Below are 14,860 nucleotides of genomic sequence, written 5' to 3' on the forward strand. Positions count from 1 at the left end.
CTCAGTTCCACAGGAGAGCAGCACTGCGGAGACGCTGGTGCCGATTGCGGGGACGGCAGCAGCTCTCGCACCGCTCGCCGCGCGCTGCACGGCGTCCGAGCACCCAACGCTAAGATGGCTCCTGACGCTCCCAAGCCAGGGAGCCACACGGGTCCGAAGGAACGCTCGACATCTCGGACAGAGCCCTGCGAGGCCTCGTTCCCTGCCCGTTGTTGGAGCCGTACCCCCTCGGACACGTCCAGGGCACCGGCTCTCTGCAGCGTTCGGACCGCAAGTCCGGCGCGGAGCCCAGCGCTGCCCTCAGGAAGCAGCGCAGCGCTGCCGGCTCGCACGCACCGTCACGGGGAACAGGAAAACCCACCCGTAGCCGCGTGGCCCCGGAGGCAGCGGCAGCAGCACTCTGCACCCGCCCGGGCGTTCTGACACGGCCGCTCCCGCCGCCGCCACCTCCCGACACCTGCGGCAAGCAGCCGCCCATCCCGCTCTGCAAGGCGCGGAGCCGCTCTCCTCAGCTCCGCTCCCCGGCCACCCGCCCCGCATCGCCGGACCCCGCGGTCCTCCACCCCTCGCCGCGCCCCGCCACCGCCCCCGGCGATCGGGCCGGCTCCCCTCGACTCCCTCTACCCTGCTGTGTCGCGCCGCACCGACCTGGCCGGGCGGGGCCATCTTCCCGAACGCCGGGGAGGAGCCGCGGGCCCGGCCGAGGCTGTAGGCAGCACCGAGCCGCTCCGCGCCGGGGCGGCCGCTGGGCGGGGCGCGCGGGAGGCTCGCGCTGACGGGTCCGCGTGGGGCAGCGCGCAGGGGGCGCCATTTTGTGAGCGGTCGGAGCTTGGCCGGTGCTTGCGCGCTGCCTTTCCTGGACCTTGGCAGCTCCTTGCTGATTGGAAGGACCAGGATTTTCAGTAGCTACCGCGACTAGGTGCTGCTTGAATTGATTTACGACTTTTGTTTTTCTTTGCATAATGAAGCTTTTGCAGATAGCACCAAGTTGGCAATGCCTATGAGGACAGGAGGACATGGGCAGGCTGATCGCTGGGCTGAGGCCAGTGGAGTGTCGTTCAACAGCACTGAGTGCCGGGTCCTGTAATTGGGCTACAACAACCTCAGGCAGCTCTGCAGACGTGGGGCAGAGTGTCTGGAAGCTGTGCAGAGGAGGAGAATCCAGGGGTGATGCTCAGGAAGGTGCTGACTGTGAGCCAGCAGTGTGCCAAGGACACCAGTGGAATCTCGCATCAGTAATAGTGCAGCCAGCAGGAGCAGGAGGTGATGGCCCTTCTGGCCTCAGCTCTGGTGATGCTGCACCTCAAGTGCTGTGTTTAGTTTTGGGCCCCTTACAAGAAAGGCATTGAGGCCCTGGAGTGAATCTGGAGAAGGACAACAAAGCGATAGAACAAGGGAGAACGGCCTCAAATTGCAGCAAGGAAGGTTCAGGTTGGATATTAGGAAGAATTTTTTTCTCAGAAACTTAAACTTCCTCTGGTGCAATTTAAGCCCAGCACTTCCCTCACTGTTAACCTGGGAGAAGATGCTGATGCTCACCTCACCACAACCTCCTTTCAGGGAGTTTTAGAGATCTTGCTGCTAAGGCCTCTGAGCCTCTTTCTCTCCAGACTGAACCATCCGAGCTCCCTCAGCCAATTCCCATAAGACTTGTGCTCCAGATCCCTTGCCAGCTTTGTTGCCCTTCTCTGAACACACTCCAGGGCCTCAGTATCTTCTGAACAGTTCTCCAGGTGCTGCCTCACCAGTGCCCAGTAAGGAGGTATGATCACCTGCTCCTGCTGATTCACGGGATCACAGAATGGCCCAGGTTGGAAGGGACCTCAAGGATCATGAAACTGCAACCCCCTGCCACAGGCAGGGCCACCAAGCTCCACATTTAATTAATTAATTAATTAATGACTGCAATATTTTTGATACAAACAGGGATGACATTGGCCTTCTTGGCCACCTGGGCACACTGCTGCCTCGTGTTCAGTCAGCTGTCAACTAATACACCCCAGGGTTCTTTCCTTTCCAGCTGCTCTGCTCCAGGCTTGTAGTGTTGCACAGGATTGTTGTGGCCAAAGCGCAGGACCCAGCACTTGGTCTTATTAAAGCTCATACTGTTTGCCTCTGCCCAGTGATCCAGCATATCCAGATCCCTAAAGGTCAGTGAGGTGAGTACTGCACAAGTCAGAGACACAAGAGGATCAATACAGAGATTATCTAACATGAAGCCCTTCTATGGTTTTATGATTTGAGCAAGTATCTGCATAGGAAAAGGTGTGCTTTCATGCGGAATGCTGAAGTTGGGAGGCAAAGATATAATTCATTCTGACCTCTATAAGCTGAAGTTGGGCAAATTTGCAACAGAAATAAGCAACACTGGAGATTGTTGGAGTGACTTACCTGGAGACTGGGGTACTCCCTGTCAATAGGTTGAGAGTGGTTATTTTCATAAAAGATGATATTTTCATGAAAGATAAGTAAGTGCACGAGCTGTGTCTTGGAGTGGAAATTGGTGAAGTGCATGGTTGTTACAGACTGAGTGTATGCACAACACTGTACCATATGCATGCAAAGCAATTTTTTTTTTCACGTGAAAAACTTCTTTACTGTCAGAGTGACAGAGCAGTTGGAGCAGGCTGCCAAGAGAGGCTGTGGAGTCTCTTCCTCTGGAGATATTCAGGACCTGTCTGGGTGCCTGCCTCTGCAACCTGCTGCAGGGAACTGCTTTAGCAGAGATTTGGACTCAGTGATCTCTAGAGGTCCCTTCCAACTCCTACAATTCTGTGATTGGGCAAAATGAGAAGCATTTGTGTATTCCGTGTCCTGCTGAAGTGAACGGTGATTCTTTGCAGCATAAAGCCAAACTGAACCTAGAATAAAACTCAACAATGTGTATTTGTTCAGGCATCATAAGATGCATCTGGAATCAGTAGCACAGGGAGGAAGGAGGTAACAACAACTGAAGTGTCACAGAGAATATGCAGCAAAAACATTGAATGGTATCACTGTGGTACTAGCATGAGCTGGGGAGAAGTTAGCAGTGAAAACCAGCCACGGAATGTCTATGGACTATTGTCATATGTAATACACAAAGAAATGTTGAGCTTCTTATTGAGCACACTGTTGTTTGATGTTTTAACCTAAGAGTAAGGATTTTTGATCATCCCCTGCTCGGTCTCCCCAGTGATTTGTAGTCCGTGGCACTTTTATTCTGCTTGACAGATGACAGGAGGAGTTTGTGTAGAATTGCTGTTTCTCTCCTGCTCTGTGTCACTTTATAGAAATGCTCATGTGAAGGTTGGTAGCCCAGAGATGAGGGAGAACTGAGTAAATGGAAGCTGCTTCAGAACAAAAGTGAATTTGATGTATTCTTAGCTGAAATCACTCTCTAGCAGTGGGGTCAAGAAGCAGTTATGACACTCTAATTGGATAGGAATAGTAATTTCTTTGTACATGAACTATCACAGTTGAATGATGATATCATCTTTGAATCACATGCTTTTGTAGAAAATACATCGTTAATTACTGGAGAGTGAAGCAAAATGAAAAAGAAAAACTATTAAATGATCCCGTGCCCTCACAACTGGCTGGTGCTTCTGAAAGTCAAATAGCTCAGACTGCTCAGTCCCCTAATTATTGCTCCTCAGTCCAGTGCACCCTTTTTCATCCCTTACCCTGTGCTGAAGCAGAATCATTTATCTGCAGCCATTGGCTAAACTAAAGGAAAAGTAAAAAAGCATGCCAAAGGACCAGAAAAAAAAAACAGGGACTGACGATATGCAGAAGGGAAACAAAGGGATTTCAAAGGGAACAGGGGGAACAGATCATAGCAGAGGGATCCCCAAGGCTGAGGAATATGGAATGAAACAGTGACGTGGGGGGCGAGGAAAGTCAGCCATAAGTTATGATGTGGCAGCTGTGGGAGATTTTCAAATGCTGTAGATTCATAAAGTGCCTGAAGAGCCAGAAGCAGCTTGCTGGTGTAGGTCAGAAAGCCAGCAAGTTCTTACGCAGCCTTTCAAGACCTCGACCCAAAGACTAGTTTCAGTTCTAGCACTTACTGCGACTCCTGCTCCAGGTGATGGGCCATTACATATGCTGTGCCACTACATCGTGCAAAGACATGAAGAAATGAGGTTAATAAGTTTAGCAGTTGAAAAAGCTGTGCACAGGCTAAGGACACTACAGGCAGCTGAGCATGAGGGAGCTTGTGCCTTGTGCAGCACTGAGCCAGCCTCTTATCCAGAGACATCCGCCCGTTCTCATCAGCCTTGGTCCCAGTTCTGGTCCAGCAGGTGAACACAGATAGAAGCTGAAAGCACAAAGCTCGTACCACAAGGCACATAAGTGGTACTCGCCCTGCAGCACGCACAGCATGACTGTGACTATTTCTTCCTTGGTTTAATCAATGTAATCATTTAAATCTCTCAGATGTGGGCAATTGCACTTCTGTATGTAATTTCTGTTAACGACAGACTGATTATTTCAAAGGCAAAAAAAAAAGTCTAGCTAAAGAATTAACAGATTCCTAGACTAATACCTAACAAGCTCCTGAGATTTAACCTGAGATTCTTAGCAAGTAAGAATGTCAGACTGTGAAGCTGCTTCAGACGTTGTCAAAGTCCTAGCACTAAAGACAAATCTGTGTTAAGGAATGTAATTTATTTAGAAGCTTTCATGCAGCTCCTTTATCCTTACTTGGGAGGTGGAAATGGCACGGTGAAGATGCTTGCGTGACAGGCACTGACGGGAGGAGGCCGTGCCATGAAATTCAATCTTGCTCTTATGGAAGATGAAAACAAAATAATTTCTTCTCCGAGGAAGTTGAGCTAAAGGAATGTTTTAAATCTGCCGCACCACATACAGTGATGAGACCTCCCTGCAGCTTTCCCTCCCCTATGGTTTGCAGCTCAAGTCTGCATCTCATTTGCTGCTGGGTGGAATAACGCCCACTTCCTCAGTTTGCTGTGACTTTGCATTATGTGAATAGATCTGTTGCTGCAGGCAGTGCACTCACAATTAGAGCCATTCCTTTGCAGTGCTGCTTACAGAGGGTTGAATCCTCTCTGTCCTTTTTTTAATTTAATTTTAAGGGACCTGATTAAAGCATGTAAACAAAGTCAGCCATTTTTTGGCTCAGCAAAACCAGAATTAGCAAATGGTATCAATGTTCTTTTTTTTTTTCTTTTTTTTTTTTCTTTCCCCTGCATTACATCAGGGTTTTCCCTAACATGCAGTTTTCCCATTGGAAAGTATAGCTAGTAATTGACAAGAAATGATTAAATTCAATTGACAAGTGAAGACTAAATGCATTTTAAAAAAAGAAACTCTTGGAGATAAATGCAATGGATTTAAAAATTAGAAGGCTTTGTTATAGAAAGGTTAGGCTTTTTCAATAGACATAGTCCACCCACCCAACCAGTTGCAGCCTGTTACTGGATATGGTTCTGCTACACATTTTTTCATTCAACTACTGTTTGTTTTTCTTCTCCTTTTCACCAGTAATGGCAGAAGGCCCCGAGGAATCACCACTGGTAATTCTCTATGGCTGATGATTTCAGGATTATTTTGCTGTGCCACGCTGTAACCCTGTCACGGTATGCATGCCCACAATTTAGTGAGTGCTTTACTAATCTAATTCATTCATTTGTAGCACAGATTGCAATTGATCTTGAACATATGTCTGAAGATTAAATAGTTACATTAACAATCATCCATTTAGAAATACAGTGATTCCTACCAGACAATTTTATGTTAAAAGCATTACACAGTGAATAAACAAAAAGCTTACTAGACATAACACTAAGAAGACCAGGAAGAGCCCGTAACAGCAAAATCAGTGATTAAATCTGAAGTCATTTGATGCTCCTAATTAAAACTAACTAATCTTTGCAATAGTGCTGTGCTTTGTATTGTAAGTTGACAATATTCCAGGAACTCTGAGCCAAAATAAATTATTCTATGCTCTTTTCTTACCTGTACAAAGATCAATAATACCTCGGGGCAAACACAGTCTATAGCCAATCTCTTAATGTAGTTCATATTGAAGAAAAATGTCTCATGGCAAAGAAAAGCACAAAGCAGCACAGCATTAATGGAGGTGTTTGTGATGCACTGTGTATACATTTTAAACACTCTGCAAGGTGTGTGCAGCAATCACTGCGTGTTTTGGTGCGTTTGATAAAGAAGATTACAAATAATGAGGGTTAAAATTGAGGTGCCTGAACTCTTGCTCCCTTACTTGTTGCTGAAGTCTCTCATTAATTTACTGCTGTTCCCAAATACCGGTTCTCCATGTGTCTGGCACGTTATATAAATAAAAATAGGACAGTGGTACAAATTAGAAATTTAGTTTAACTGCTGACATTTTTTTTGTTGTTGGAAAAAATTAAAAATGTTAAAGAAATTATAGAATAATATACATTTAAAAAAATTAATATTAAATTGGATCCTTCCAGTGCACTTACTGGGTATGTGCTTAAGAATTTTATTGAACAGTCTAATTGCGTGAACTTAAAACTGTTCTTATTTCAGGTAAGTATCATGATACACTTCAGCCAAAGCTGGATTTCAGGGAGGTGGGATGCACACATGAGTGTAGTGTTATCAGAGAAGCTATTTACAGCACAGGGAGTACAAGTAAATATAACAGTGTGAAAGGTGTCTGACAACACACGTACAGAAATAGTTATTCAGGGCTGTTTCAGTTTTCATAGTCCCCAGATTCATATTCTTCCTCATCCTCATCGTCAGAATGGCCATAGTAGTCCTCATAGTCAGTGTCATAGCTTGCACTTCTACTGCCAGCAGTTAAGGCAAAAGCAGAAGGTGAACCTGCACAGCAAGACATCATGGAATCCTAATTAATTTAGTTGTTAATAGGAGTGAACCGGACCGTAATGTTTTATGTGCTAGCTGGTAGGACTGGCACAATGCAAAACAACAGCACAGCTCTTTCTTGTATCTTTCCAAACTGTTATGGGTAAGGTACAGTTTAATCCTGACTTTTTGAAAAGCAAACTGAATAGATAAATAAATAGATAGACTGATAAATAAATAAATAGATAAACTGTTAAATAGATAAACTGAACTGGTGGTTCAAGGACTGCCTCAGCTGCAACAGTTCTGGGTTCAGAGCTTCCCCTAACATCTCAGGGCTTCTGTGGGATGAGGATAATGCAACTGTGTCTCAGAGCTATGACTGCAGTCCTCAGCATTCTGTTTTCTTCTGGAAGGAGATATCATTGGAAGCAAAATATTATGCTATTAGCGCAATATTATTTTTCTCCTCCAGAATTCATAGGCACTTCTGCGTTATAAACCTTTTGCAGGCTGTTAAGCACTTCTCTATTCTTCACATCACAAAAATACCCAAGCCAAAATCAAAAAGAACAGTATACCTTCAATGACTTTCAATCTCGCAGAGGCGTATGTTGCACCATACTTGTTTTTGGTATGGCAGATGTAGGTGCCTTCATCTGATTTTTTGAGGCCTTGAATCTGCAGCCAGCCAGTCACACCGTACTTCTGAGGTCCACCTCTGGCCTGTGAGAGGGAAAGAAACAGTCAAAATTAAATGGAAGTCAGGTAGTTAGGAAGCAAGAGGATACTTCTAAAAATAATCGTGGCCAGATTTATACATCACTGCAAATTTTGCTTTGTTTACTATGTCCTGCCATCATGCTCTGATTCTGTGTTTGATTCTGCTGCCATATGTTCTAACTTTCCATTGTCTCTGTGCCTCTCAGTTCATGCTTTCCTTGCTTTCATCTTTAAACTGCTGCCCTCTGCAGCGCTCTGATTCCTGGTCTGCTTCTGCGTCCCAGCAGTCCTCCCGTCTCTTGTCCTGTCACCACTTCTTGCTGCAGCTTCAAAGCACTGCCACTTACTCTCAAGCTCATCGATTTCTTTAGGATAAGAGTGGCATTTGAGCCTGGGCCAAGCTCAGCGTCCAATTCTAACAGACATAGCATGAGCTTTCGTAGTTAGTCAAAATCAGTTTCCACTGACTGACTCCTGCCAAAGCCTTTTAATGGGGGGCTTTGTTTTCCAAACAAGTAATACAAGAACAAATCAGTTAAATGGTAACAGAGATGCTCTCATGCTCACTGACGAGACAGGTTACCAGGTTAGCCTCCGAGTTGACCACTGCTTGGATGTGGCTCCTTGCACTGTTGTTTCTGAACAGCTGTTAAGTTCACTGATCCCACTCATTCATGCTATCTCTGAATACATTTCTAAATAACTCTAAATGACTTTTAATACTTTTCATTAGGTTTTTCCTATGCTTTTTCTATCTATAATTTTATTCAGGTTGTGTTCCACATCTGCTAAATCTTCCTGCTTTTCAGTTGTGTATCCACAAAGCTAGATTTGTCATAGTTCAGATCCTTTGTCCACTGGAGAAGGCACGCTGGTACAGACTCCTTCCTTCCTGCAGTCTGCAGCGTGTCTGGCTTTGTTAGCTCTTCTCCCCCAGAACGTTATTTCCATTAAAAAGAATTAACGTTTTGATTTAATTTTAGCTCCAACCTTTGGGCTGTTTCTGCATTTGCTCAAAGCCCATACCAATGCCATTCCAATCTCCCTTCAGACTGAAACACAGTATGCTCCATATAAAATGAGCACATTTCTTTGTTTTCCCTTTGAACACCTCAGGGACTGGACCCAGATGGCACATCTCCGGAAACAGCATCTTGCAAAGGCGAACTTTAGATATCTGCCAGAATGATGCTTCTGCATGAGGAACAGAAAAATAGCTGCCCACAGCCATCTTTCTCAGAGTGCACCTTCTTTTACACAGTAGCCTATTCAGTTTCTCAAGAACTGTACCCACATAAGGAGAATCTTCCCTTCCCCTGAAGCAGGACGGATGGTACCCACCCCATTATTCATTCTGCTTGGACTGCCACAGCAATGATCCCTGCACTGGCCAAAATCAGAATCCATAACATAATCATAGGGCCCCTGTAGGAAATTTGTTTATTGCAACAGCATGGCATCCTGTGGGAGAACTTCACCAACAAATCCTCCTACTCCTCACTGCAAACCATGAGATGTAAAAAATGCATTTTACCTGAACTGAGATGTGGGCGTCATCTCCTGGTAAAAACATTTTATTCCCCTTTTTTTTCCATTCAAGGTGCGGCATAGGATAGGCTGACACCTCACAGCCAAAAATGACATCGTTGCCTGTGAAATTCTGGACATCTTGGGGTGGCATAGAAATCACAGGAGCTGCAAAGACCCAACAGTATTGCTTTAGGAGACCGTGAGCGAAAGCCAACACAAAAGGATGTAACACCAGCCCTTGTTTTAGGTAACTTTTCCACCTCACATGTTTGGAAGACCAAAAGATTCCAAGCAGCTTTTAAAGCTCAGAAAACTTCACATCGCATTGAAGTGTGAACAGGTATTTTGAAGACTTGTTTTCAAGGATCTGCTGGTCCTTTCTCTGTGCGCATGGGCATGAAAGTTAACATCAAAGTTCAGTTTGTGCCATTATGGACTGGACTCAAGGCCTGTCAGTCTAGCACAAGCAACTCATCCAGACCTTCAGAGGAAGGTACAAGCAATTCGGTTAGCTTAAAAGGTGAAATGCTGAACTGACCTAAAGCTTATCAAAACTTGTTTAGTGGGTGCATCGCCTTGAAATTACTTTGTTGTAAAGCCTCCTCTTCCATGTAACCCATGGAACTCAGTAACACCATTCATGGATTTCATGTTCATCCTCACTTGCTATCAATTTCAACTGATTTCCTTGTGTTAGGAGACATAAGTATTAAAAGTAGAGGAAATCTAATTATTTTATAAGGTTTTGAGTGTAGTGAAATTATTAGATTTCCACTTACTTGCTTCCTATCATTATTTTACGCTCATCCTCCTCATCCATTTATTTACTGCTTCTTCAAACTATTCTTTTCCACTTTTTCCTGAGTAAAAAGCTATCAACAACCACGAGAGGGAGCCAGACCAGGGATTTGAAGACGTTAAATAAACCATCACCTGATGCATTCAGGAACTCTTCAAATACATATCCATCCACAAGCATGTATCAGCACACTCCCTTTTAACAGGACATGATGTTATTTAGTAGCAGAGAGGAAAATAACTTCTTTACTCTCACTGCAACCCTACTGTTCTGGAAATCTCATTGCATTTTCTCTCATGCACTTCTGGTCAGAGAAAAATGTTTTCTTTCTAAGGTATGTTTTCCTACTCTTTTTATTTTCATAATAGTTTTTAAAGAAAGAATTTATTTTCTGGGCCGTTACACTTGTATTTAATTATCGGTTGTATTTTGTACAGATGCTTAGGAACTTCTCCTGAACAATCAATATGTTTTCACTCAAAGCATTTCAGCCAGTATGTAGGCACATACTTATGCTTCAGCAACTGAAAATAACAACATTTCACTCCACGTTTTGAAGCAGGGTTTCTAACACGTGTCAGTTTTTAAGAACTGATACCTGTGCTGAAAATATCAAATGCACACGGCTTAAAGTTAATTGAAAAACAATTATACAGAAAAGTATCGACTTCCCAGTTATGAATTCCTCTTAAAACCTTCCCGATACTCTTTAAAAGTGAGGTTTTCAAACTCAGTAGGGTACCTGAGCCTGGACATGCTTGGTCTTTTGTGAGAACTGTACTTTCAGAGCCTGTATCTCCTTGTAAAAATGCCGTGTTCCAATCAACACCGACTGGCTATTTTGCACAGGAGTTTTTTGTCCATGAGCACAGGTCACACATTGTAACACACAGTGAAATATTAAAACTCAGAGCATCTGCACCGCCCCTAATGGTGCAGCCGCCTGGTCAGGGATAGGGAGGACTGCAGCTTCGATCAGACAGAACTGCTTTTTCTGATTTGAACACACAACAAACACTTGTGACATCTACACAAACTTGAAGTGCCTCCAGAAATAAATGCTACAAACCCCGTGTGTCTTACAACACCAGTTTGCTGTGTGTGAACACAGAGAAATGAAGTTACGACTTATCAGAAATTTACAAACTTCCAGAGCGTTTCAGAGTTTACGTTCAGCCAAATTCTCCCATCTGCATCTGCATGGTGTTTGTTTGCTTGTTTTGCAAAAGTGTGCTGTAAAAGCAAGTCTCTGCTGGTATGATAACCAGTTTTTTAAAACAGGGAAGTTCTTCTTAATAATTACAGACGGTGTTGTGTTGCCTCTGTGTATAGAAGTGAATGCACAGCAGTTGTGCCTTGCCTCAGACAATTCACACACAAACTATCCTCCTGTGTTACAGAATACATAAACCAGAAGCCCACAAGCCAGGAAAAGTCAAAATACTGCTTCACCTTTCATAATTGCCTTTAACCACACCAGACAATTGTGTAATAACAGGTTTTTGTTCCTTAATTCATATTCATTCTTGTTAACCTGGATGTGAGTTGATGAAAATGGCAGAAAAATTGGTGGATTAGAGGTTATTTGTGTTTGTTTTTTTTTTTTTTACTCTAAACGTTGAATTACTGTTTGTTTTTAACTTTATACGTTTAATTTAAGATTTTATGTTATCATGCGATACGGCTAATTACAGAAAGAAGCATTGCTGGTTCTGTTACCTCATTAAGTTATCAGCAGGAAGGCTCTGAATGGGGATAGATTAAGCGTGGAGAATCTGTATATAATCACTGTACTTAGTAACCTTGGTAAATTATTAGATAAACCGATCAAAACTAGCATTTAGAAAGGGAAAGGCTTCCTTTCAGGGTTACTTTAGGGAGCTAGGCCTTTTTCTTCCCCTTTTTCTGGTTAGAGATGAAAGATAAAAGGCTGTGCTCTTCTGATGAAAGGAGTTTATTGTTATTTATTTATTCATCGCTTGCTGTATACAATTAATCCTTTTGGCATCAATAGGAAACAGCAGATGCTTTGAAGGAAAAATAGCAAAACAAAGTACTTGGAGTTGACTGAAGGTTGTATTTATAGATTGGTACCAAAACCCCACAGTGTTCAGTGTTTATTTCTCATGCAAATTGGAGTCAGTGGAAAGCGAGCTCCATGGTGAGGAGGCTGCTGCTGTTGGAGCCAGGCTCCCTGTTGCCTTTTGTCACTGGCCACTGCCATGAAATAGCATAAATCACGGTGCACTTTCACATGCCAACTGCATGCTTCGGGTAGCTGCAGTGGCAAGGAGAGGGGGCTTACTGGTAGGCTGTTATGGAGGACCAAGACATGGTGCCCACATGGTAGCACCTCTGTGACCTAGGCTCCTTTCATGTCCTAAATACAGCCTACAAAAGCAGCCCAGGAACAGCTGCTCTGAGAAGTGAGAAGAGGGGCACTGCTGCTCTGTCTCCTTGCTGCCTCAGCACACACCACAGGCCCAAGTGCAGATGCCACTGGGCTTGGACGCCAGCTGCATGCTTCTCTCTGCAGGAGCCAAGGTGATTTATTTTCTTAAATAAACTCTGCACAGCACTGAGATGGTTATGAGCATATGCCCAGGCATCTGTGCAGTTCAGTAAGCTGAGTCATCCTAATAAATGTCTCAGTATTTCTGGAGAGAGGGTCCAGCCTTTCTGGGGACCAAGGGAAGTGGTAAAATAGACACTGGCGGTGATGCCTTTGTGTGGAGAAGCTGATCTTGTTCATCGTGCTTAATGAGCAGCATTACACACCTCAGAGGTAGCTCCAAGGCCAAATGAAGCTTTTTGGCTGGGTCTGTTTTATTAATTAGAACAAAACATTGCTTTAAGGTGTTCAGGCACACAGGCTTAGATCAGTAGCTATTTGAATGGCACTTCCAACTGAAATGTCCCTGAAAGGGTTATGCTGCCAGAACTAGTGCTATTTTAATGCCAGATAAGAAAACATAGCTAAGGGCAAGCAGGCTTTCAGTCATACTATGAGCTGCTGTGCACTGAGTTTCCTGAATGTCTCTACAGACAAGTCTTAATTCCCAGCTTAGTACCTTAATGGCAAATAAGTGATTCTCTAATGGATGCTTCTTTTGCGACTAGAGAAAATGAGAAGAAGTCTGGTTTTAGCTACTCATCACTTTTCCTTTTAAGCACTCAATATCCAGTGTCCATTCGATATAAGAGTGCAGCATATGGTCCAAATTGGAAGCAATAGATTGCCAGCAAGGAATGGGTAACGTGCACCTGAGTTACATATGCAGACCTTTGCCAGAGATACAATTTTGGATTCCGAAGTATGACCTATTTGTGACTCAGAAGCCTCTTTCACTGATATTTGAGAAAATATTTCCTTCTATAGAATGAAAACATTTTAATTCTATATTCACCTGTTTTAGGTTGAAAGGTGCCCGGAGTAATAATGTAAAGAATGAGAGCAGCACATGAGCAGGAGACAGTATTCCCTCTTACAGCCTGACAAGTCCTTCCACTAACAGTCACCACGGAGGGGCATTTATTCACTGTAAGTATCTTTAATAAAATTGTTTGTTTGATTTTATCCTAATATTTGGATTTCTATTTCATAGGTACCTCGATTTTGTGATTCATTAATTAGATTGCTTTGGATGTTTTTGTAAAAAGCATACATAGATCTATTAATTAAGTCCTATCTTCTTTTTCCTCTGCTTCACCATTGTCTATATATACATACAGATACATGCACATGAATGAAGTCTGCTTTCTCATCACTGTTTCAATATCATGTTAGTCTTCATATAATAATTTGCCCAGTCCTCCCAGACTATTTTATCTGTTCATCTACTTCCAATTACACATACAATTTTTGTAGAAAAATATCTCATATTCTGCTTTTTTAGTACAGATCTGGACCACAGATTTGTGCCTTACTAGTTGCCATGTGATATAAGATCCACTAAGCAAATACAGAGGCTTATTACACACAAGATTAAGTTACTGAAGCTAAGCTTCAGTTAAGCTACTGAAGCACAGTTAACACAAAGTAGTATTGCAACAGAATAATGATAAGTAGAACAAAAATGCAGCACTAGTTCATTGAAGTTAAGACTGGCATCTAGTAACACGTTGCAGAATCAGAATGGCATCTTTTTTTAGTTTGAAAATAACTGTTACCTGATTCACATGGTCCTTTGTGTTTCATGCTGATATTTCTTTTAGTTGCATAAGCCTTGTTGAATTGACAGATGTTCTCATAGGTTTTCCCATCAGATCCGCAGATGCTTTCTTGAGACTTGCACACACACTGGGGTTCAGGGACTTCCCCAAACCTGGCTTCATCAGCATCCAACCTGCACTCGAGGTTATCCCCACACTGCCCATAAAAATGATTGCCCTGGTCCAAGTCACAGATCTGACCTTCCACATTCCCACATTCAGAACAGCAGCCACAGTGGTCCACTACAGTCCCAGCCAGACAGTCTTTTGGCTCAGAGCAGAGTGCCAAATCACATTTTCCACAGCTATCTCCTTCCTTTAAGAGCCTCCACCAGCCTCGGTGGTACAAGGCAGGGAAACTCTGAGAAACCTGCACCAGTACTACCAGCACTGCTGTAACCACCGGGGGCTTCATCTTGAGAATGTAACGAACAAGCAGAAAAGGTCCTTGGAGTAAAGCCAGGGGAAAAAAAAAAGAGCTTGTGAGAGAAAAACGTCACAATCCTTTTTTGTTTTAGAATATAAATTCTCCTGCAAGCACAGGCTTTAGGAAGAAATTAGCATCAGATTCCTAATCTGGAATTGATAATAAAAATGCATACAAACCCACCAGCTTTTCCCTAATGCAGTTTGGAATGCGAGTATTGCTTGCATGGAAACCAAACTGCCCCTTCTGACAGCTCTCTGAAAAGCTGTTTGCTCATTGTCTCCTTAAGCCAAATTTGCAAAGCATTGCTCTACTGAAACAACATTATGTTGCAGCTGTGTAGAAAAGGGAACAGCATA

At 43.5% G+C, this 14,860-nt stretch overlaps 1 protein-coding gene across 1 annotated transcript; it reads right to left on the minus strand.

Moving 5' to 3' along the window:
* Positions 1-6,694: 6,694 nt before the first annotated feature.
* Positions 6,695-14,489, minus strand: LOC306951783 (kazal-type serine protease inhibitor domain-containing protein 1-like; the record flags this gene model as incomplete). The annotated part of the gene is made up of 4 exons (XM_079542328.1): positions 6,695-6,825; positions 7,392-7,536; positions 9,068-9,228; positions 14,033-14,489. The coding sequence occupies 4 exons, from the start codon at positions 14,487-14,489 to the stop codon at positions 6,695-6,697; spliced, it is 894 nt and encodes a 297-aa protein (XP_079398454.1).
* Positions 14,490-14,860: the final 371 nt, after the last annotated feature.

The sequence above is a fragment of the Tetrao urogallus genome (genome assembly GCF_951394365.1).
Source record: "Tetrao urogallus genome assembly, chromosome: 14".
Taxonomy (NCBI): Eukaryota; Metazoa; Chordata; class Aves; order Galliformes; family Phasianidae; genus Tetrao; species Tetrao urogallus.